General features: G+C 42.8%; 2 protein-coding genes across 2 annotated transcripts in view; one reads left to right on the forward strand and one right to left on the reverse strand.

Moving 5' to 3' along the window:
• Nucleotides 1-23224, reverse strand: LOC139674378 (elastase-1-like). Its single transcript, XM_071560636.1, has 6 exons — nt 22944-23224; nt 3406-3537; nt 2610-2746; nt 2339-2484; nt 729-878; nt 1-27 (listed from the first exon to the last, which is right to left on the reverse strand). The coding sequence occupies exons 1-6, from the start codon at nt 23222-23224 to the stop codon at nt 1-3; spliced, it is 873 nt and encodes a 290-aa protein (XP_071416737.1).
• The window catches only part of GORASP1 (golgi reassembly stacking protein 1), an 11960-nt gene continuing 9710 nt past the window's right edge, over nt 23095-25344 (forward strand). The window contains exon 1 of the mRNA XM_071560601.1: nt 23095-23285. Within this exon, the coding sequence (XP_071416702.1) occupies nt 23223-23285 (63 nt within the window). The 5' untranslated portion in view covers nt 23095-23222. The remainder of the gene's footprint in view (nt 23286-25344) is intronic.

Genomic DNA, 25344 nt, shown 5'->3' on the forward strand with positions numbered 1-25344 from the left:
CTAGAAACCTCCATTATTCTCCATAGTCTAGAAAACAAAGAAGAGATTAATTCATTAGAGAGCAAAAATAAGTAATGTTTCCATCCTAGTAATGCTCTGAAGAAGAGTTTGTTCCCAGCTGGGCCCAGGGACTGCTCCAACAACCTGCTCTCACCCAGGCGCCTCCCTCTTTCCCACACTGATTTAAAATACCTCTCCCCACCTTTCTTTCCAGCAGGATCCATAGTTTACAGCAGTATTTCCACAAAACCATCCCCTGTGCCTGAAAAATGGCTGCTCCTTCTGCTGTTCATTATTTCTGGGAGCTCGTTGTTTGTTCCCAAATGTAAAGCTGAGGGTAGTTAGTGCAGCACTGCAGGACTTGCATTTGCAGAGATGCTTTATGTTTGCTGCATTATCCATTCAGCTAATTCCTTCTGTGTTTTCCTGCAGAAAAGTTTTGTTTGGGTGGAGGGTGATGATAATTTTTTGGACATGCAGCCCAGTTCCTGCCTGGCTCCAATTTTGTCCATGGTTCTCAGCAAAGTATTTCAACTCCAAGGCAGAAGCTCCTTCCTTACTATTGTTTGACTATATCAAAAGTAGCATCAAATATCCTGATTATAGACCTCTCCACATTTCCCAGTTTGACCCCTAATGGTCTAATAAATGAAAGACCAGTTCCTCTGGCAACCTCTTGCTTTCATGGAAGATGCACCAGGTTACCTCACAGGCATAAAGTAACTTACACTGTAGATCCAGTCCACGTAGGCTGATACTCGTGTGAAGACTGTTGGCATCTTGTAGGTGTTACAGTAGGGAACTAACCCAAAACTGACAATCCCATGGACTTCCCAGTGATCGTCCCTGTAGCAGCTGAGAGGCCCCCCAGAGTCCCCCTGGATTGGAGGAAGGAAAGAAACATATTGAGCCAAGTTATCTGAGCAATTGAAGGACTGGATAGGGTTAAGGAGCACGAGGGAGTATAACAGGAAACATGAAAATAAACATGAAAATAAAAATTTGTGCTGCTTTCTTTGCCAAGGGCTGACTGGTCCCCAGCAGTGTCAGAGCCCAGCATCTCTCAAAATGTTGCAAAGGTCAGACCTGTTATGTATTATTTCAATCCTTATGCACCTTCACACACACAGATAGACACATAGGCCCCACATGATGGACTGAAGCCTCAATTTACCTTTACCTCCATTGCAAATTTAGTGACTGTAAGCAAACGGTTCAGGTCACATTGCGTAAAATACCATCCTTCCCTGCAAGGTCCAGCTGCACAGCACCTTTGTTAAAAAATCAGTGCACCCTCCAGCTACAATGGACCAGGAAAAGGGAAATGCTCCCCTCCTTGTTTTTCACAAAAACATATATTCAAAGGGTCCCAGGAAGTGAAAGTGGTGGGGGAAAAAAAGGAACTCAGATTAAAATATATGAGAAGATAAAGGCTCTTGCTTGGTCAGAACCTGTTTTTTAACAAGGTTCTGCCATAAGTGAACCATACAAAAAAATTACACTAAGTATCTGCAGGCCTATCATTGTCTTATACCTAAAACTGATCTATGTATAACTGTTTAACCTGCTTTATTTCTATATGTTTCTATATTATATTCATATATTTACATAATCAAGCATGTATTGTATTTGTATACATTTTTTATGACTCTACATGGTGGTTTTTACCAGAAGTCACCTCTGCACCAAAGGGAATACAGGCAGAGGTAAGAGGTATTCCCCTTGCCTTCACGGGCTAAACCTCCTTGCCTTGATGCTGAGATCACCTGGAGCCCCCGAGATAATGAGAACCTCACAGCATCTTCCCTTTCCACCTAACCTGGGCCAGATGGTGCAACTGGATATCGCCAAAACTTGCAGCAACCTCAGCTATCCTTGTAAAAAGGACAGATGGGAAGGGGAAGGATGGACCAGCAGGGGGAAGCACTGCCTGGCCTGGAATGCAACATGACAGCAGCGTTGGAGGAGTGGACAGACTTCCCCACAGCTTCACCCTGTGGGTGGGGGCAGAGCCAACTGCCAAAGTTTCAGCCTAGTCCCCAGGATCTGGTCAATAGGACATGCTGCTGGAAGATAGGGCAAATCTCCCCTCCAAAATTAGAGGAGAGAGGCACACCCTGAGGATCTGGAGGTTTTCTCTCTGCTGTGGAGGAATATGGAGTAGGTCTAGTTTAGAAGATACTCAGCAAAAAGCAGTAAAGGGACCAGAATTTGCAGGAGAGTTATTGCAGGAGAGGAAATGGCAAAAACATGTCTTGCTTGAAGGAACAGCAAGGTCAGAGAGGAAGGGAAAAACCAGAGAGGAGCTCGAAAATCCTTTGATAATAACAGCTCTTACACTGCATCCAGCCTTCTCGCCATCTCCACCTGCACAGAGCATGGTGTCTTTTATTGTAGATCCCCACCAGTCATCCTGGGAACAGATCTCATGGTCGACCACTGGCAGCATCACCTCCTGCAGCCTCTCTGCCGTGCTGCCCCCGACTATCAGAGAAAGAGGGAAACGATGGTCCAGGAGCTCCAGTGGTTGAAGAAGGAAGCTTCACCTGCACAATTGTCCCTCTGAAACCAGGAGGGACCGTCAACACTCCTCCTTCCCTCTGACTTACCATTAACCAGCCCCCAGCCGGTAAGGTAGCAGGGATAATTATTGGGCAAAATTTCTCCTTTAGGTGGAAGCACTCCCAGCTCAACAAACCCATTGGCATTGGCAGGAGACTCAAGGCGCAGCAGGGCAATGTCATAGCTGAAACAGGATGTAGGGGGAAGATTCCTAAATTAGTCATAAATCAGACATTCTCACTCCTATTTCATCATTTATATAGGTCCCTGGCATGGTGATAGACAAATGCCTCCCAAATATCATTAATTATTTTTAGAGCTATCACAGACAACAGGAAAAGAGGAGCAATTAAGAGAGAAGACACCATGGTCCAAGCTGATAAAGGGATAACACGCCTCAAAAATCTCCTATGGTGTTGGAGGTCCCCAACCTCTGAGTGAATTTTGGTGGATCCTGGGTCAACTGGAATGTTGCTGAGGAGGAACTGAAGACAGTCCTTCAGTTTTTCCTTATTGGTTTCCCTTCATCAGATGCACACAGTGCTGTGACTGCTGGCAAGCCCCTGAATCTGCTGTACATCCAAGATCCATCTGTTTTTTTCAAGATGGGGAAAAGAAGTCATCATTTCCCCATCTTGGGCAAAACTGGACTGAGGTCATCCACATAGACACCATGCAACACCTCCAAGGGAGGAAGCCATTTGGGAAATCTCCCTTGCATCATCTTCCAGTGCTTCCCACAAATCCAGCCTCACTGGGAATTCGACTGAATGCACATATAAATGCTAGTGGGACAGGAAGCTAAATGTCATTCAACGATCTGATGTTATTGAAAGGAATTACCCATTTTCAATAGAGACAGGATTCCAGTCATCAGGAATGAAGATGGCATCCACATCAATATAGTACTCGGTGCCATCCACCTGCAGGAGGTTGTGCTCACCCAGAGCCACACGATAGGACGCTCCTGGGGGCCTGAAAAACAATCACAGAATAGTTAATGTAAAAACTACTCCCTGCCGAGCACTTTGCAGTGCAATTCCTTCCACCAGTGTAATCATTTCCAAAGCACCTTCCATCAGTGGATGTTCAGTGGACTGTGGCTAAATTTACTGTGAGTGAGTCTGAAAAAGGGCAGCAAAGCAGAGGAAGGGTCTGGAGCACAAGTCTTATGAGGAGCAACTGAGGGAGCTGGGAATGTTTAGCTTAGAAAAAAAAAAAAGGATGCTCAGAGGGGATTTTTTTGCTCTCTACCACTACCTGAAAGGAGGTTCTAGCAAGATGGGAGTTGGTCTCTTCTTCCAGGTAACTAGTGACAGAATAAGAGGAAATAGCCTCAAGCTGCACCGGGAGGGGTTTAGATTGGATATTGGGAAAAATTTCTTAATTGAATGGGTTGTCAAGGATAGGAACAGGGTGCCCAGAGGATTTAAAAGATGTGTGGATGTGGCACTTGAGGACATGGTTTAATGGTGGACTTGGCAGTGTTGGGTTAACAACTGGACTCAATTTCTTAGAGGTCTTTTACAACCTAAATTATGATTCTATGATTCTAAATGGAATTAGTCACATACTCCCTGCAGTTTGCTGGTGAAACAAGTGGAGACGCAGCATCAGCTAACACTGTGCTGAGCTTGATCTTGAACAAGACAGTTCATTCTGCATCGCTGCATCTTTCTGAAACAGTGTGAAGGACCAGCTTGTTACACTTCATCGTAAGTGGATTCACTAAAGGGATGAGTAATTAAAGAGGGGTGTTGGCTCGTTGATGTCCTGCTGTACTGCTGAGGTGGTGCATGTCAGATGTGCTGCAGAGAAGGCTGTACAGCACAGCCCACGAGCCAGCAAACATGCCTTTTGTTCCATCTTTCCATCTCTGTGGAGGTTTCTCTGGATGCAAACCCAAGTGAAATGCTCACACTCATGCAAATGCACCTCTTCTTATGCAAATCAGCAATCAGCTTGATTTCCACTCCCATAAAGTCAGCAATTACTATGTAAAATCAAGGCTAAAGTGAACAGTTTTCCAGTTCCCTTGATTAACTGAGCAAACTGAGCAGTGAGATGTCCAGCTGTGCAAGCCAAGGCACCAGTGGGGAGTTCAGAGGATGAGCAGGGTCTGGGTCCCATCCCCAGCAAGAATGACGAGCAGAACAGGAGTTTTAACACCTTGTATCTTACTCACATGCTGAGGCAATGAGCTGCAGTCATGACCCATTTGCTGCTGATAAGGGTTCCACCACAAATGTGAGCATAGTACCCCGGGTCGTTAGGAAAGGCAACCTGAAGTGATACCTGGAGGAGACAGCAATATATTTTATAACCAAGCCATGCCATGCCTCTGCAGAAGCAGTGCATGTGGCTTTGGACAGTGGAAGGTCTCCTTTTCTCACTTTGTTTGTTTTTCAAATATAAGGCTTTTTTCAAGTATAAGACACCAACCTGCCACTTCCAGCTGTTTGGTTGGGCTTCATGGCCTCCAATTACTCGCCCTGACAGCACATCCTGCTGAAGAGTGTCCCTCAGGGGACTTGCAGAGATTGCCCCTAATGAAAAATCCCAAACAAACAGGAAAGCATTTTGTCATGTGGGTTCCTAAAGAGCACTAGTCATCCCAGCCAGCCACGTCTGAAAGATGAAGTGGTTGAGACTTGCATGAGGTGACACTGTGAGGCTTCTTTAGTCTCCATGGTTGAAAAGTACCAGAAACAGGCCTCAAGATGAAAAATTCTCACAAAACCAGCTTGTTCCCCCTACTCCAACCCCACCCTACTGCATCAACTTACATCCCCTTTCTTTTGGGGTGTACGTTTCCCCTGCCTCAGAGAACTCTCACAAGAGAGAAAAACCCTTCCACATCAGGTTTTGCCATACACAGTAACTGCAGAGAGAAAAAAAATGATATGCTCTAATCTGCATCTCTTAGAGGTTAAGAGGTTCATCGTTTCCCAGCTCAAATAAATTGCAACTTACCCAGACAACTGAGAAGAACCAGAAACCGATGCATCTTTAATGAAGGGGCATTTTTTCCAAGAAAATACCTTTTTATACTAAAATATCTGGCAAGAAGCTGTGTCTAAATTTGGGATCAATACAACTTATCTGTACTCATGACTTATTAAACTGATCAAAAATGTTCTCTGTGTGGATAAAACCCAAACTGCTCAAGGTGGAGCCCAAGGTTACACAAACACCTCCACTCTGCACAGTTCCCACAGGGCCATGAAGCAGGAAAAAAGAAAAAATAGAAATTTTGAGTGCTCTCAGATTGCTTCTAAAACAAAGCAAGATAAAACCATGCTCAAAAGGCCAACACTTCAGACTAGCAATTGTGGATGCACGTGTTGTATTCCCTCATAACCACTGAGGGGGGTTCAGCCTAGGCTGGACATGTTAGATTGACCTTGGCTGGACATGCTGATCCTTTTTTAGGATCCTTTTCTGCTCCCTCCTCCCTGCGTAATGAGTTTTCCTCTGTCTGCCCCAAAATGTTGCTTTTCAGTGGCAGGCTGAGAGGAAGGAAGCTGAGCTGTGGCCATAGGAGCTGGTGCACCTGGAAGAAACCTATGCTATCCCTGAGGAATGGACAAGGTCCTAGAGTCACAGAATGGTGGAGGTTCAGGGCCTGCAGGTCATTTGGTCCAGTCCCCCTGCTCAAGGTGGGCCACTGAGGTTGCTTTGGCAACTTGTCATGAGTACCAGAGTACTCAGCCAGTTGTAATTTAACATTGTTATTTCCCAGTATTGATTTGACTACATTGAAAAATCTTAAGAAAGGAGCAAAACATCAATAACTCAAATTATTTAAGCACCAACAGAGCTGAAAGAAAAGCCTTGAGAAATAATGTCCTATTTATATATTTTTAACAGCACAGTAGCTTGATCTTGCTCCAGCTTCTGCAGGACAGTCAGTCCATAACTCAGTCTCCTATTTCAGTGTTTTCAGTAACTATTGTACTAGAAAGCAGTTTACTGAAATCCACAGTTTCTATAACACTTGAGAGTTATAGCTGTGATTTTTTTACAAGAAAATAAGGTGCATGCTTTAGAAAAATTAGTCTGTGGAACTTTATAAGCACTGGTACTGCTAACTTCACTGAAATCAATGGAAAAGTTTAGTATGAATGACATCAAAATCTCACCCACTGGTCTTACTGGAAAAGTTCGCTTTATCCTTAAGCAAAGAAGAAAAAGTACAAGATAAACAGCCTACATGCTGTCACTTAATCCTTACTCAACATAGAAAAAAGTAATAAAAACATTAATATATAACATTTTAATATGCTTATTAACTTAATTTCAATGTTTTTACTTTGAAGTTAAGAAGAAAATGTTATTCATTGTGCAGAAAAAATCAGGTAAAAAAGCAAAGTAGGAACCTATTTGCTGTTTGTAACAGGAAGGGATATGCATGAAAAGATCTAAAGACTCTCTTCCCTCTACTATTTTGTTTATCAAGCTAAGGAACATTTCATTCTGTGGTCAGTGCAATGTAATGAAATGCATTAAAAGGAATTTTTTTTTGCAATTTCTACAGGTATACTGAGTGCTTTTTGTACATCATGTCTGTCTGTAGTAGCCACACAGTATTTCTGTCATGTCTTTAGCTTATTTGAGCCCTCTTGCAAACAAGGACAAAACTCCTTTAATAATTTTTTCTGCTGCTTTTACACCCTGTTGCACCTCTTCCTTCTATTCATCTAAATTACTGTAACATTCAATTCTCTATGGCATTTCCTAGTTTCTCAAATAGTGACTAATATAAAGCAACATGTAATTTTGTCTATAAATTCTAACTACCCCACGTGTAAACAGGGCTGTTATGTATTTGTTTTTCTAAGTATCTCACAAATCACATTGTTTCCCAGGCTAGAAATTTATCACCTTAAACTGCTACCATTTGCTTACTTCTATAGCTAATACCATCCTTCTGCAGGCCTTGCAAGCATGGAGGCTTTTGGAAGTGCTGTTTTCCTTTATTTTTAAAAATGATGAGACATTAAAAAAGTTAGATAATAATAATCTATGTCTATTTCTAAGTGGGCTGTCAGTATGTACATTTGTGCTTTTCCTGTATGTATATTCACGCACTCAAGACTGACAGATTCATAGCTCAGGGATATATAAGCACAGGGAATAACTCTATTTTTCCTCCTTTCTTCTTTCCCACGTCATTCATGCTGATGTAAAAAGAAAGGCACACGCCCTATAATATCTGTTTCTCTCAACATGAGAATTTCTGGAAAAAGGCTTGTGGCCTCAAGGAAATGGATGTAGGAATATACATAAAAATATATCTCAAATAAGAGAATTTTAGCCATTTTCAGGAAACTCAACATAAAGGGCAGAAAAAAGGCTGAGTGTCTCCACTTGTGGATGTCGATTGTGGCTAAAATATTCTCAGCTGGTTGGTGGAGGTGCCCATCTAGTTTAGCTGCAGTTAACTATGTTTGCAGGGCCTCATGTTCCACCCAAACCAACAACAGCCCCTGGGAAGACAGCAGCTGAGGAACACGTGTACTTGGATGCACAGAGAAGCTGGTTTTGACCGAGGATCAGAATTTCTCTTGCAGGTGTGCTCTCATCCACAAGGACAACCAACACCAGCACATTAAACAGGAACAGCAGAGCCTGGAGTGGCAAGTCTGGCCTGAAATGAGCTGGAAGGATGTAAAGTGTCTTGAATTCACTGGGAACCCCCAAACCAGAAGAAGGTCCTTGTCCAGACTATATCCATATGAATCCCTACTGGCAAACCCGACTTGGCAAGGGTTGTGAGTGCACCAGCAAGTGCCGACACCCTGTCCTCACAGCCCTGGGTGCTCAGCTGCCTGTGTTCAGGGTCAGCTCTGATATGGTGGAGCTGCAACCTTGGATCAAACTGCTCTGGAAACTCTGGAGGAAATGCTAAATAAGAAGGAAAAAAACCACCTGAGAAGCCTCATATCTTTCTCCACCCAGTGGACCTGCTACTCAGGCCCTTGTGCTTGGTCCAGCTTAGGATTCAGTTCCCCATCACTTCTTCCCTCACTCCCCATTTCATGATCGTGAGCTTTAAATTAGCACTTTCATTGGTATGCTTGAAGGTCTTGGCAAGTAAATCACTTGCTGACAAACTTGATACTGAGTGCTTGATAGTAAAGAAGATGGGAACCTCACAGTACCTTATCACAGCTCTAGCAGTGGTATTACACCTGTTACTATGTGTGGCTGATGGATCTTCTCTGTGTAGGGCTTTGGGATATTCCCAGGTATGACAAACTTTGAGCTTTCAGATCATTGGGATGAACCTTCCAACGTGGCAAGGAGGTGACAATGAATATTAAACAAGGTAACAAAGATGCTTTGCCATTGACAAAGAAAACCTTGAACTTTCTAAAGAAGTGATAACTGATGAAGGGATCAGGAGAGCACTAACTCCATGCTCTGCATCTTCAAGATCACCAATCCCAAGTCTTGAAGTTTAGTTGGCTCAAAGGGAACTTTTCTGCATGTGTCTTCAGATCCAGAACTCCTTCTACACCAAGAATTAAACTGCACGAGAGGTTAGGGCTTGGCATTTCTTTCTGCTGTTTATATTGTGAAATTGTTGCACAATTCCCAGTGTGGTTTTGCCCCATGTCAGCCACCACAGTCCCAGACAATACTTGGTCATGTTTTAGTGCATAATATAGGCTAGAAACAATTCAAACAGAAAATTGGGTTGCAAAGAAATGGGTCTAGAGATGAAAGAGTTTAACCACATGGACGTGAGATGTGTCTTTCCAGAAGGACTTAAGAATAAATAATGGGTACCACCCATTTGGTTTACTAATACACTCAGAATGATTTTTTCCATCATCTGCAACTCTGTCCAGATGCCTCTTTTGTAAGCCTGATGTTGATGCAAAGCAAAACAATTAATATTTTCACCCTCAGTATGTGCAATATCACCTTTTAGAAAAGTCTGGATGCTGCAAAGCAGCTGAGCAACAGAGCTCTCTACTGGTTATGGTTCTCCCTTGTGGTAAACAAATAAAATTCAACCTGACTGAGACTAGAAGGTAGTAAGCCAGTCTCCTAATGAGGATCACCAATGACAAACTTTAATAACAGTTCCTGAATTACTATGTTCAAGTTCCTCAAATCCTTAGTGCTTTCCCAGCCTCCTCTGTTCCCCAATAATAGCAAATAACTTTAAGAACCTTCCCCTTGAAATATTTTTAGATGGGTTTTGATATTTTAAGGTAAGATGTTCACCTGCAGCAGAGGCAGGTTCTGAATGGAATTTCCTTCCTGGCCTGAGAAATTCAAGGAAAAGGACTGCAGGAGAACTGAATTGTGCAGCTCCAGAGTGTGATGCTAAACACTTACTGGTCTGCAATAACAGACCTGATAGCTTTTCACTGACCATGTGCTGATGCAGAAAGATGGGAATGGAAAGGAAAGAGAAGATGGCTTTGATGTCTTGAACAAAAACTCAAAATGCTTGTTTTGGTACCAAAGGCCACACCAAGGTCCTCAAGCATAAAGCACAGTGGTGCTGTCAGTACTGCCCACTTCTAATAGTTTCATGCTCTTCTTGAAGAGCTCATGGTGACTGAAGGTAAGAGAACATTGCAAGACCTACTGTCCCTGGAGAAAAAGGGGATAACTTGCTGGAAATGGTGAATCAAATGAATCCTTTTCAAAGTGTAAGAACTTGGTTTAAGCAGTGAAAAGGTGCTGTGCTTGACAATTAAATGAAAATGCACAGGAAAACCTCAAGACAGCAGCCAACCTACCTTATAGACAGGCCTACAGTAGACATCTTGGATTGGTAGGGACAAAGCATTGCTCAGGAATGTAGTCTCATCCCAAACAATGGGAGGAGTGGCTAAGTTCACCAGAGTAGAAAAATCACTTCCATAAGTTATAAACTGTCTGTCAGAAAAAATTGTGGTTATGTGGCACATGAAGAGCCAAAGCCTAAGTGGATTTAGATGAATCTGAATCATACTGTTCATAGCTCTCTGGTCCCAGTCACTGTCCTTTCCAGCTCTGCCAAATTAACTCAGAGCTGGATCAGATTGTCCATGTGCCTATTTGGAAAGAGCAGAGGGTGACCAATCTTCTCAAAGGGAAGTTTCCATATTTATCCATATAAAGCATCATGAAAAAGAAGATTCTTTTTAGAAAAAGCGAATTTGGAAATACTTGCAGTAAGTGTACATCTTACAAACTTATAAACTATAAGTGTATGGATTTCTTCTGGTAGATGTTTAACTTTTTATAGTATGTCAACGGATGTACAGGTTTTCTGATACATATGGCATCCTTCATATGCCATCTATAACTTCACAGTTCTTACACTTTAACAGATCATGTGTTTGTCAGTTCTGATGCACAGTTTAATGGAAAATCAACCGTTTAAGAAAGAGACAAATCAGGCACCAATCACATAAACTATGCCAAGGAAGAAGTCAACCTTGGAGGAGAATGAGTTTGTTTACTTTTCCCCAAGTACCACAACTCTTACTTTGAATCATGACTACTTAAATACCTAGTTTCTGATTATATGGTTAGGCAAGGAGTGTTTCTGCAATTAATGAAGCACTTTTGCTAGGCATTAAGTAAATGTAAACTCTGTCAATGGCATGGGTTGCTGGAGAGCTGCCAGTTCAGATCTCTCTCTGGGACACAGATGCCTACATTTCTTCAAGCTTCTCCCTTAAATCTCCAAATTGATGCTCCCACTCTCACCCTGAAATTGTAGCAAATCCCTGAGCTCTACTGAATGCACAAAGCTCCCTTTGTTGAGCAGAGAGCAAGAGAATTGTTGTGTCGTGCCAGATGTTGACTGTGCTGTTTAACACCAGTCACAAAGAGGCACCTGCACTACGGTGATGATGGCAAATAAAACAAAAGAGTGATGTTGATAAAGAACAGCATTTCCTTTAACAACTGTGCTCTGGAAGGAACCAGAGCTTTGAGTGCTGCCAACCAGCTGGCAAGGATAATTTGCTGGAGGAGCACACGGCATTAGGGCATTGGCTTGTGGGCTCTCCAGTTACAGGTCCTTGCAGAGCTCCCAAGTGATGATCAGCTATGCCAAGGGTAATGTTGCATACACGGCTGGGCTGCTCTAACAGCTTGTTGCTACAAAAAGAAGTGACTTGTTATCACTCTATTCCTGGCACCAAATTCCTCACTTGCCTTGAGCTCTAGAACTTTTACTCTCACATGGTGAAAAGATTTGATTCACTAACCCAGGGAAAATATACTCCTGTTTTTGCTGGTTGTTTCTCTGTTGGTTCAGAAATCTGAGCCAGGCAGGTGAGAATTGGATGATTTTCAGGCTCTGTGCAAAGAGGCAGGTGAGACCATGTGGAAAGAAGCAAGACAGGGGCCAGACCATAATCTTCCCATCTCAGCACAGCAAGTTCTTGAGGGGCTTGAATTTGTAATAAGACATCAGTGCTCAGTAGTTAAAAAATTGTACATCTAAATAATGAACATTTTCCTGTTTTTTTTCATTCAGTGCGGCAAACACTGGCTGAAAGATCTCTGCCAGATACTCTCTATTGTGTCTTCACACACTTCCAAGTTGCTTTTACCTGTAGAGACCACTTTGGAGCAAACATAAAGAAATCACTACAGATGTAAACAGACTCCAGTTACAAACAGTTGAGGTTGCAAACCGAGCCTTAAAGCAGTCACACAAACTGCACAGAGGTTTTGCACTGAAAATCCAATCTCTACAAATATTCCTTTGCATGACTTACCAGCAGTAGAGTCCTTTGAAGTAGTTATAGCCAGTTTCCAAAAATTATTGCTTATTCATAACTTCAAAGATAAATGTAGTTTTATTGAGGTTAACGTGTCTGCTCAGCAAATCAACTCATCTTTCCAAGGCTGAATAGTTACCCAAAAATTATAAAGCAAACCAGTACATTTTACCTCTATCTTACAATAGCTCAGATAATTTCAAATCTGGAAAAGTTGAAATATTGACTTAAATTATGCAGACTTTATTTTGCTTTGTTTTCTGTCTGTAATTAACTAGATGCAGCAATATTGCTTATCTCTTGGGAAAAGGGTAAGGTTTTTAAAAGAAGTAATGGCAGGGCCACAGAACCAAAACAATTCATTTGCTGTTGACATCTCCAGCTTCTAAAAGAAGAAAACTCTTCCAAAAATGTCAGTGCTATTCATACTCTGTGTTACACTACAGAAATTCCTGCAAAATCCTGGATTTTACTCACAAAGGAATTTTTTTTTTTGGTGAAATTGTGAAAACAATTTCCACATTGTCATGAGTAAGTTTTTTAAAACTTGGAGTGAAAATTTGCATAAACACATAACCTGCAAACTTATTTAATGCTATATACATGTGGTTTCTCTACGTTTTGGTAAAGGTTTATTGACTGTTCATCTTTCTGTTTCCTGATCATGAGATCTGCCAAAACCTTACAAAAATAAAACAGGAAGTTCAAATAAAAATCCCTGCATATAAAAAGGCATTAAACAATGTTCCAAATTTGCTTACTTTAAATACTATCAGAATACATAATAAAACCCCAATATTATCATCCCAAAAGCATGTGGGACATTTCCTGCTTTTTAGGAAGAGAGTTGCAAACCTGTTGTTGGGTGTCACATTGTAATGGGTGGATCAGTGTCACCACTTTGGTGACAATTACCCACAAACCCCCAAACATTTCTTCTATTTTCATACATGTGTATTAAGTGAATATTTTTTCTGTCTTACAAAGGGTATGTGTAGGGGATACATTTTTTGGATTTTCATAATTTCATTACTTTACTCCTTTTCTATGACATTGTTCTGGAAAAACATTAGTGATGCCAACCTGTCTTGTGAAGTAATTTCCTCATTAGGACTTTTCTGTAAAAATAGTCTGCTGGTGTGTAGACTGGGGAACAGCCATTGCATCTTGACAGCAAATCATCCAAATTAAAATAAGCCAACTTCATTATTGTCTGAGAAAATAAGAAGTAATTAAAAATGAAGTATTTAGATAACAATTGTAATAAGTATCAAGAGCCTCTTATTTTCTCTCTACTGAGTTCTATCAGAGAAGACAGAAACAGAGCAGATCAATTTTTTCCAAAGCAATTTCAATCTCTTTTTATAATTAAATCAAAGATAGATTTCCCCATTAGCACAACTATTGCAGTATCTGAGTAATTATGAATAATCAGCCAAGGATATTCTTTACTGATTTTTCCTGTGCATCATTAATTATCTGAAGTGACAGGGCTAACATAATTTCTATCATGAATAAACAACTAGAGAAAAAACGGAGGAAGTCAAGTACAAATAATAAGGAAATGGCCACTCTCTGAAAATCAGAGCAATCCTGGGAAATGTTAATAGCTGTTCTATTTAAATGAATCTGCATGTGCTTGCAAGACATTAAAGCTTGTGCTATGTTGCATATCATTAATTCTCAGTAAAAGCATAGATGGAATTCATACCTAATTCAATGCAATTTTCTGGCAGTTAATGGCCCTGAGAATCATTCACAAATGTAAATGGGAGTTTTTCCAAACCAATACTTTATGAGCTTTAAGAACTGGCTTTTGCTGTAAGTAGAAAACCATACCTGAGCAATTTTCCTTTTTTGTTAAGTGTGACCTGATTTTTATATTTGTAATGTGATGCTCTCTTCTGATGATTTACTATAATACATAGGAATTTTAATTTTTTTTTTTACATTTGAGACATTTTATTGTTTATATAAGCAAGTACAAAAGTGGTTAAAGTTGGTGGATTTCCTTTTTATGTTTGTGCTCCTCTTTGGCTCTTATTCCTTCTGATGTGAGAAATATGATTTAAGAATTCCCCCATGGTAATTCTATGGTTTTGAAAAAATCAATAAATATTTCCTTTTCTATATTTTTGAGGATGTGACACTAAAAGTACAATTTCTCACCTTGTGTATAGAAACTATGAATGAGAAATTGATTGAAATTTCAAAAAATACTTTCCTTACTATCTGTTGGAGCATATGTTAGTGGATTTTTATAACTTCCTGTAGCTTGTACACTGTCCTGATGCTGATGGTGCTGGACATTAATTAGTCAGTCCTGCCAAATTCTGCTGAGCCTGGTTGCTCCAAAGGGTCATGTTTCAATGTTCTCTGTTGTATTTCAAAAACCTGCAGCAACAACGAAGAGTGTAAGAGAGATTCCTGAAAATGAAATTACAATCGCAAGAATTTCTGACAGCTTTTCAGAGCAGTTTCTTTCATGTCTCTCTGTTGTTTTGACATCCACTGAGGAGCAGACACCTACCTTGAAATTGCCTTTTTCTGGTCCAAACCAGACAACTCAGTTCACTGACTGGCTGGAGAACAGCTCTGCAGAAAAGGTGCTGGGAATCCTGGTGAACAACAAATTGGACACGAGTCAGCAGGGAGCCACTGCTGCAAATAAAGCCAACCAGGTGTTGGACTGAAGCAGCTGAAGCTCAGCCAGCAGGTCAGGGAAAGTAATTCCCCCTCTGTATTCAGCAGCTGCTGCGCTGCATCCCTGGAGTGCTGTGCCCAGTCCCTGGTACAAGAAAAAACTTTCACATACTGGAACAAGTCCAGTAAAGGGGCTACAATAACAGTAAAGGGGCTGAAGCCTAAAGAGTTAATCAGCTCATACTCTTCAGGATCCCTTGTGAATGACTCCAGAGACTTAAACATAGGCCTATAAAGGCTTTTAAGTGCCCCAAAGTATCTGATAGTTCTCACAGGACAGTATGATACCGTCCTGGGAAACTGGCTCGAGGCAGCCCCTGAATGAGCCCTGAGGTTGGACAAGGTGACCTCTGAGGTCTCCTTCAACCTCAACCATTCTGTGAGAGACACATTCACTTCTGAAGCTTTGAGATGACTGAATCCAAGCACTGCTCAAGTTATTTCAGTGACTGCATTACTGCCCAAGTGCTATCAACCCAGCTAAGGGGCTCCTGCATCCAGCGGCACACCCGAAGTGCTGGAGAATTTCCAAGAGCTCTGTTTGTACAGGAAATGCCTTCAGCTACCAGCCTGAGAAGTTCTGATAGCACTGGCACACAGTAATGGAGACAAAAGATAAAGCTACTTAGTCTCTACAAGCCTCAGTAATAAGAAAAATAGGACATTTAAACATGGCTATGCTGAATTTAGTTGCACTGTAGAGCTTTGGAAACGCCAAAACTCACTTTACCAGTGAGCATCAATATGTTATTTATATTAAATTAAAATTCTCTCCTATGAATATAAGAGGGAGTTTGAAACATATCAATACAACAAAATACCCCAAATCCCGAACCATTGCCTCTGCCTGGCAACTTTTAAATGTAGAAATATTTTTCTTTAAGAAAGATTCACAGAATCATAGAATCATAGAATCGATTGGGTTGGAAAAGACCTCCGAGATCATCAAGTCCAACCCTTGGTCCAACTCTAGTCCATTTACTAGATCATGGCACTCAGTGCCACGTCCAATCTGTGTTTAAAAATCTCCAGGGATGGTGAATCCACCACCTTTCTGGGCAGCCCATTCCAATGCCTGATTACTCTCTCTGTAAAGAATTTTTTCTGATCTCCTACTTCAATTTCCCCTGGCAGAGCTTGAGCCCATCGTGCCCCCTTGTCCTATTGCTGAGTGCCTGGGAGAAGAGACCAACCCCCACCTGGCCAGAACTTCTCTTCAGGGAGTTCTAGACAGTGCTGAGGTCACCTCTGAGCCTCCTCTTCTCCAGGCTAAACACCCCCAGCTCCCTCAGCCTCTCCCCACAGCACTTGTGCTCCAGTCCCTTCTCCAGCCTCGTTGCTCTTCTCTGGACTCGCTCCAGCACCTCAATATCCTTTCTGAACTGAGGGGCCCAGAACTGAACACAACACTCAAGGTGTGGCCTCACCAACGCAGAGTCCAGGGGAAGGATCACTTCCCTGGTCCTCCTGGCCACGCTATTTTTGATACAGGACAGGATCCCATTGGCCTTCTTGACCACCTGGGCACACTGTTGGCTCCTGTTGAGCTTCCTGTCCCTCAGTCCCCCCAGGTCCCTTTCTGCCTGGCTGCTCTCCAGCCACTCTGTGCCCAGCCTGTAGCGCTGCAGGGGGTTGTTGTGGCCAAAGTGCAGGACCCGGCACTTGGCCTTGTTGAACTTCATCCCACTGGAATCAGCCCATCTCTCCAGTCTATCCAGATCCCTCTGCAGAGCCCTCCTGCCCTCCAGCAGATCGACACTCCCTCCCAGCTTGGTGTCATCAGCAAATTTGCTGATGATGGAATCAATCCCCTCATCTAAATCATCAATAAAGATGTTAAACAGAACTGGACCCAACACAGACCCCTGGGGAACACTTTACAAGTTCTGAAGAGGTGGTACTCTTAACTAGGTGATGATCATTTAAATTATTTATGCATGAGGTATATATGGAAATGTCTTATCATTGTTAGGGAGACAACTGCATCTGGAATTTCCATTCATGAGCACCTTGTGTGTCTTCTAAGAGGTATAAATAACCATGACTGCAGATCTTGGCAGATTTAATAATATTTGCCAGTGAAGTGGGTAATAGCACTGTGGGTAAGCATTACCACCTGTTTCAGAAAGGCACCAGAATCACATCATTGGGTGTAACAACCAAGAGACTTGTCCAGGTGCTCAAGTACCCTGAGGCATCTCAGCTGACACTGATAACCTGTGTTTAAGCAAATTAATTAGGCCTGTAAGCACTGTATAGAGATCTTAATGTTGACCTGAACACCACCATAGCCAGCACTATCCCACCAAGAACAATGATACTGCTATCAAGTAACTTCCAACTCAACAGCAGCATCACTTTGTTCAAAATAGATAAAGCAGCAAAATGCATCCTTTGCAGGAAGTTCAACATCTTCAAAAGACTGAAAAAGATCCTGCTTTTTGAGGAAAATAAAGGTACTGCAAATCATCTCTATAAGTTCAAGATGAAATTAATTTCCTTAAGAAAATGCAGTTTAAACAGGTTTGATCTACTAAATGTTCTTCTTCTTAATTTTAAGTATTGAAGTTCTGTAATCTGTTATCAGTAATATTTACCTCCTAATGCCAATTATTTTGACCAAAACATTAATGCTTTTTTAGAGTGAACTTCTTTGCTCATCTTAAAATTTATCATAGGCCTATTATTGTACAAATATTTTATATTGACAATGGCAAAGAACTAATCTTCCATTAACTTCTTTCATCATTCTTGATTTAACTAATTAAGCTCATTCACAGAATTTCCTGTTTTACAAGCTTACTTGTGAAGCTTGATGAGTTCAGGCAATTAGCATTTAAAAACATTTACCCTTTTGAAATTTGGAGTGGTTATTCCCTGATAATTTCTGATGAATTCTACAGGAAATAGTTCTGAAAGAGGCTCAAGATCTTTGTTCAAACAGCCCTTCTGCCATACTGAACAAACTACTTGTGCATTGGACATGAGAAATCTTTAGTAAGAGCTACAGCCAAGACTTGCCCGTTTTTCTCCACTGATTGGAAAAGAAAAAAAAAGAAAAGAAAAGGAAGCTTCAACTAAGTCAGCTGCAGCTTTTTATACTGTATCTACATGTCTAAATGTAGAACAGTCAGCACACATTTCACATTTACAGAAGAACCTTTAGAAAAGATTGATATTGCAGGCAAGCTGTAATTGCTAAGCAGAGAAGGAGCTTTGAAAAATAAGCATTTAAAGTTTACAGTTCTCTGCAGAATCTGACAGTTCTGTATTAGATTGTTTCAGTTCTATTACCATGAATGATAAATGACAATTATTTCAAAATTCAGTGTCTGCAAAAGCAAAGACCTCAGAGAGATATCATTGTGTGGAAATGCAGTATTTGTAGTGGCTTAAAGCCCTATAACAATCACAATATAATTCTTATGACCTGCCAGTCATTATGGCTTTAACTTTGCATTCCCAATTAGCTTTTTCTATCATTTACTGACTTAATAATAAGAGGAAAATCTTCTGTTGACAAAGTATTTTGGAGAATGCCTAAAACAGGACTCCTAGCTGTTTACTAACAATAATACAATCCTATTTTCACTGTCTAATACACAATTAACAGAAGTAAATTTAAAAACTAAGTTTTCAAAAAGTATTTATTAAGAAACGTGGCAACAATTTTCACCCACCAGTCGTGGAGAAGCCAGTTTTCATCACTCTGCTCAGTGTCACATGGGACCAGTCTCCTTAGTCTGTCTACAAAAACTGTTTTAAATGCAACTTTTTCCTGTGCAACACAATTGATGAGGAGACAATAATCACAGGAAGAAGAGGCTGGAAAATCTTAAACTCCTTGTACTTTTTTGTCAGTAGGTCAGGATTTGCCTCTTAGAACAGTCTTTAAGACCTGTTCAGAAAGCCTTTTAACTCCAGGCTCCTTGCCTCTGGCATATAATTACATCAAAGTAATTCCATAGTTACAACCAAATGTAAGTAGACCTGATGAAACAGTTTTACCCCAACCATTATTTTAGTTCTCCCATTGTAGAAAAAAATAAACATTGTGCTCATCAGGAAATGTTTTGAAATAAAGTAGAAATATACACACACACAAGCCCCCCTCCTCCCAAAATAATGAATTATCCCAGATTTTATGGTAAATAAGAACTGGAATCTGGCTAATTATAATCTTAGGTACACTATACATTAGTTTCTGGATATTTATAATTTGTTATATTTAGATAAAAGTCTGATGATCTCTTTTGACTTTTTGAATAGTGAGGACTTGTGCCTTGCTTTGGATGAAATGCCATTGACACCCTCCCTCCTGAGATGCAGGAGACATTTTTAGCCTTTCAACTCCTTTGTCATCTTTATCCATTAGCCATAAAAACATTCCTGCATAATATAATTCATTAGTCTCTGTATTCCTCCTCCCTCTTCTATTTTCCAGCTTTAAACCACCTTCACAACCTAAAATTAAATACTCAAACAAAAATGTGCTAAATGTGTTAAATATTGAAATGTCACATAATAGCAAAAACAGCCAAATGGAAAAAAAACCTCCTAATCCTGAAGTACTTGTGAAGGGCTTGTGTGCTACTGAAATCAAAATCGTTCAGAATTTGTCAGATTGGAAAGTAAAGCAGTAAGTTTTCTCCTTTAGAATGTACATCTTAAAAAAAATCAATTATTTTTGAAAAAAGGGACACTGAAGAGAAATACAGATTTCCCCACTGACACAGAATGTAAATCTCCTATGACCTTGTACAGAACTTCATCTCAGTCCCTGCTGCTGAATCTTGGGCCGCTCCTGGGTGAGCTGGAATTATTCCATGTCTTTCAGGACTTTTGTATTCCTAAAATTTATTACTGCTAATAGAAAAAAATAGCCACCAGTTAATGTTCTCCTCTAGATTCTGAAATACTCTTGTGCTGATGTTCTAGAAACACCCACATAACTACTCAAAGTAAATCTTTAGTGTAGCACAGAATCATCTTCAAGGGAGCTACATGAAAACAAAGTTTGATTTCTCTTCATGAGAATCCACAACGTGTCACTACAAATTCTGCTACCCTGTGCTGCTCTTTAATAATTTATGGCAGTCTCTGAGCTTCAGGTAAACTGACAAATTAAATATGGAAGCACTGCTCCAGTGTTGAATAAACATGAGTTAAAGTATTTTTCTAAACAAATAAAACTGCTGCAAAAGTGTGGTCCAGGGCAGATAGGACTTTTTCAGTAATTTGAGTGACAGCAACACTAATTTTGGTACTAGTTTATTTACTAAATTAAGTTTAAAATATATTTAAATTTACCAAAACACCCCTAGATTTCTTTCATTCTACAACTCCTAACTTAACCTGCATAAGTGCATGAAACACAAGGCTAATGCAGTGCCAGATTTCACTGCTGGAATTTGTGATGAGTAAAATGTAAAAGCACAGGGGGAAGAAAAGACCACCTTATCTATATGTTTACACCTTTTGTCATATCACTGCTTCTCTCTCTTTCCAGGGCTTTTAGAACATGAAGAAAAGCAATGTCTGTTTTTTTCAACAACTCTTTGGGTGATCTTTCCATTCAGTGATAATTTCCTTCCATCATCTATTTCTTATCTATTAACCATTCATTGAAATGAATATATCTTAAAGTATGGCTGCGAGGTTTACTTACAAAAAACCTTGATAAAGCTTTGATAAGGGAGTTTTTTGAAATCTGAGCAACCAGATCACTTTTTTCTGTGTGTTTGTTTACACCTTTTGGAACTGCAATAGATGCGAGACGTGATATCCCTTTATCAGAGCCACATTGGCTCTTCCTAAGAATATAATACTCAGGTTCCCACTAAAAGTATTATTTATTACAGGCTTACAGACCTCCCTTTCAGATCTCTTTTAGAATTCCTTCCTAAAATCAGGTATTTGGCACTTTCCAGGCCCTCATAGCCAATGTGCTTAGAGCAGCTCAATACAGCTGTTTGTGCTGTGCCATCTCATTCCCCTGTTCCTCTGAATTTGGGAAAGGACCATCTATCCCTGCAAGTTTACTGTTCATCTTGTCTGTTCATGGGCTCTTTGGCCTCCACCTTGACATGAGACAGATGCAAAGAAAGGTGTGGGGATGGGAACCTCTTCACTGCCTTCCATAGGAATCACAAATGCAAAGAATTCCTGTATATATTTTTTTTTTTGCTATGAACTTATACTTCCAAAGAATTAATTTTATGCTGGGATCAGACTCTCTCCTTTGGTGTCTACTTTTGGCAAGTCTGAAGAAAGACTTGTCATTTCTATTTGTAGAAATACAATTACAGAGCCCACGCTACAGTTCTTCAGTGGCCCACCTGTTATAAAAGACACTGTGAAGAAAATCAATTTAAGAAAAAATACATCCATGTGATAAGGTTCCCAAATATACATAGCAAAAAAAAAAACACACAGAAAAAATGCTTGGCACAATTTTATTTTTTTCTAAATACTCGTATGTGCTTCTGCCATCTGCTCTATAAATACAATGTGAAGATCTGCAGTTGCAGCTTAGAGACAACTCCAAGAAAAAGTTACTTAAAAAGGCTCCTGACAATATTCTGCTCTTTCTTTGAAGAAAAATGAGCCTGCGTGTGTGGCTTTCATGCATAATTAGCTACTGAAATGGCAGGGAAATTAAGAGTTTCACTTGGAAGCAAAGGCAGAGGATGGAGGAGCAGCTTTTTTTCTCTTATGTCTTTATGCATCACACTTGAACCACAGCAATTATGTGGATGGATCCTTTGGAAAAATGACATTTTGGAGGGGAGAGCTGAACTACCAAGGACTTGTACTGAAATGGATGTTATACTGAAATGAAAGTACTCATGCAGGAAATACAACAGGCATTTTAACTATGATATTACAATACCACTCCAAATTATTACTGCTACTTTGAAAACTTTCAGAATGTTTCCATTAGCCAGCTGAAGGCAGAATCATAAGATTTCATCCTGAGTAAAATATGAAGCAAGAAATGAAGTTTCTGGGGGGTGGAAATATCACCACCTCTCAGTGACCACCTACACACCCCCTGTGCCTTGGAAAACAGCAACACCAGACCACTGATTTGCTTCTCCAGCTCTTTGTGATAAAAATCATCTCAGCTGTTGGAAACACCATCCTAGAGCACAACACTGGGAACAAATATGCTCGCATGTGTTTACTTTTGAGAGGTGAAATGGTCTTCACACAGAAGGGCTGAAACTGATTTTAAGCTCACACAGTTATCAGAACAGAGCAAATGGTGTTCTGGTCAAATCTACCAAAAGTAATTAATCTTTGCAGAAAAAGTAACTGTGGAAATTCCCAGTCAATAAAATAACATTTTTTAAAAATTGAAAATTATTCAAATACCACTAGGATATGTGCCTATGGAGAGGAACAAAAACAAATGCTCTTTAGGAAGGTGTGAAGTAGATATTGGTCAAATATAAATATTCTGAGTTGTACTGACTGGGAAATGATGAATGAATGTATGAATGGGAGCAGTAGGGAACCGGCTTTTTGTTGCTTTTTCTTGGTCTTAAATTGTGCCAGGGAAGGTTTACGTTGGACATTAGGAGGAATTTCTTCACAGAAAGGGTTGTTAAACACTGGAAGGGGCTGCCCAGGGTGGTGGCAGAGTCCCCATCGCTGGCAGTGCTTAAGGAAAGACGCGGCACTGAGCGCCGGGGTCTGGTTGACACGGTGGTGTTGGGCCATGGGTTATCTCGGGGCTGTTTTCCAACTTCAGCAATTCTGTGATTCTGTGATTTTTTGTCCCTTAATTCTGTGAATCAGCAGCCGCGCTGGCCACGCCCCACAGACCACGCCCTCTTCCCCACAGACCACGCCCTCTTCCCCACAGACCACGCCCCTCCACTGACTCCCGCCCCGTCTGACCAGACCCCACGCTGGCCCCGCCCCTACCCCACAGACCACGCCCCCTTCCCAAAACCACGCCCCCAAACAGCCCAATGCAGCCCCGCCCCGCCCCTGTCGCTAGGGGGCGTTGCCCGCCGTCGCGCGCCAGGCCGCGCAGCAGAGCGGCGCTCCCATCTCGTCTCCCCGTGCGCTGGCGCTGCGTTCGGCGCTCGCTTGGTCAGGGCTGCGGGAGCGGCGTGCGGGCGATGCTCGGAGGAGCCGCCGCCGCCGCCTGAGGGTCCCGGCGGGGCCGAGCGGGGCCGGGGCCGGGGTCGTGTCGTGGCCATGGGGTTGGGCTCCAGCTCCGAGGGACCCGGCGGCGGCGCCGAGGGCTTCCACGTGCACGGGGTGAGGCGGCCGCCGCCGGGCCCGCGGGAGGGAGGGAGGCAGGGGGAGCCGTGAGGGGCGCCGGGCATTGAGGCGGGTCCAGGGTAGGTCCTTTCACCCCCTCGGCCTGTGGTGGATGAGGCTCCGCGGCTCCCACCTGTTGGCCCCTTCCCGGGAGCTGCCACGCCGGCAGGGGCGGGGCGGCCGCGCCGCTCCCGGTCCGGAGCCATTCGGGTCCTGGGTACGGGACAGCCCTGGGGAGGCTGTGGGGCTGCGCTCGGGGGACTTGGAATAGTCTTAGGAGTAGTTCAGCCTCCCTGTGTCCCTGTTCCCCTTCCTTCTCCCTCTCTTCCCTTCCTTCTTCCTTTTCTCCCCCCTCTTCCCTTCCTTCTCCCCTCTCTTCCCTTCCTTCTTCCCTTCCTTCTCCCCCTCTCTCTTCCCTTCCTTCTCCCCCTCTCTCTTCCCTTCCTTCTCCCCCTCTCTCTTCCCTTCCTTCTCCCCCTCTCTCTTCCCTTCCTTCTCCCCCTCTCTTCCCTTCCTTCTCCCCCTCTCTCTTCCCTTCCTTCTCCCCCTCTCTCTTCCCTTCCTTCTCCCCCTCTCTCTTCCCTTCCTTCTCCCCCTCTCTCTTCCCTTCCTTCTCCCCCTCTCTCTTCCCTTCCTTCTCCCCCTCTCTCTTCCCTTCCTTCTCCCCCTCTCTCTTCCCTTCCTTCTCCCCCTCTCTCTTCCCTTCCTTCTCCCCCTCTCTCTTCCCTTCCTTCTCCCCCTCTCTCTTCCCTTCCTTCTTCCCCCCCTCTCTTCCCTTCCTTCTTCCCCCTCTCTCTTCCCTTCCTTCTTCCCCCTCTCTCTTCCCTTCCTTCTTCCCCCTCTCTCTTCCCTTCCTTCTTCCCCCTCTCTCTTCCCTTCCTTCTTCCCCCTCTCTCTTCCCTTCCTTCTTCCCCCTCTCTCTTCCCTTCCTTCTTCCCCCTCTCTCTTCCCTTCCTTCTTCCCCCTCTCTCTTCCCTTCCTTCTTCCCCCTCTCTCTTCCCTTCCTTCTTCCCCCTCTCTCTTCCCTTCCTTCTTCCCCCTCTCTCTTCCCTTCCTTCTTCCCCCTCTCTCTTCCCTTCCTTCTTCCCCCTCTCTCTTCCCTTCCTTCTTCCCCCTCTCTCTTCCCTTCCTTCTTCCCCCTCTCTCTTCCCTTCCTTCTTCCCCCTCTCTCTTCCCTTCCTTCTTCCCCCTCTCTCTTCCCTTCCTTCTTCCCCCTCTCTCTTCCCTTCCTTCTTCCCCCTCTCTCTTCCCTTCCTTCTTCCCCCTCTCTCTTCCCTTCCTTCTTCCCCCTCTCTCTTCCCTTCCTTCTTCCCCCTCTCTCTTCCCTTCCTTCTTCCCCCTCTCTCTTCCCTTCCTTCTTCCCCCTCTCTCTTCCCTTCCTTCTTCCCCCTCTCTCTTCCCTTCCTTCTTCCCCCTCTCTCTTCCCTTCCTTCTTCCCCCTCTCTCTTCCCTTCCTTCTTCCCCCTCTCTCTTCCCTTCCTTCTTCCCCCTCTCTCTTCCCTTCCTTCTTCCCCCTCTCTCTTCCCTTCCTTCTTCCCCCTCTCTCTTCCCTTCCTTCTCCCCCCTCTCTCTTCCCTTCCTTCTCCCCCCTCTCTCTTCCCTTCCTTCTCCCCCCTCTCTCTTCCCTTCCTTCTCCCCCCTCTCTCTTCCCTTCCTTCTCCCCCCTCTTCCCTTCTCTCTGAGTCTTCACCGCATCTTGTTCGGGGGTTAATTCCTGCCCCAGCCGGTGTTTTCCCCAGGGTCAGCCTCCCCAGGCGCTGGATGTAGATGCGGGTTTGTTGCAACTCCCGTGTCCAGCAGACTGTGCGCACATCGCGGTGTAAATGCCCGTCCCGGGGTTTGGGGTGGACGGAGGTGTCGCTGGTAACAGCTGTTACACCAGTTATCACTTCCTTCAGTGGGTATTTTTCCTCCTTGGAATCAGAGTGGAGGTGTTGCTGCCACGTGCCGCTTTTAACTTCCCCGCAGTTGGTTTTTCTCAGCGCCCCGAGGTGTGTTTGGGGTTCTGGTGCTCTGTGTCTGCTCTCGTCAGTCTCCCGAACTGGGAAACTCCCAT

Source organism: Pithys albifrons, chromosome 7, assembly GCF_047495875.1.
Source record: "Pithys albifrons albifrons isolate INPA30051 chromosome 7, PitAlb_v1, whole genome shotgun sequence".
Classification (NCBI taxonomy): domain Eukaryota; kingdom Metazoa; phylum Chordata; class Aves; order Passeriformes; family Thamnophilidae; genus Pithys; species Pithys albifrons.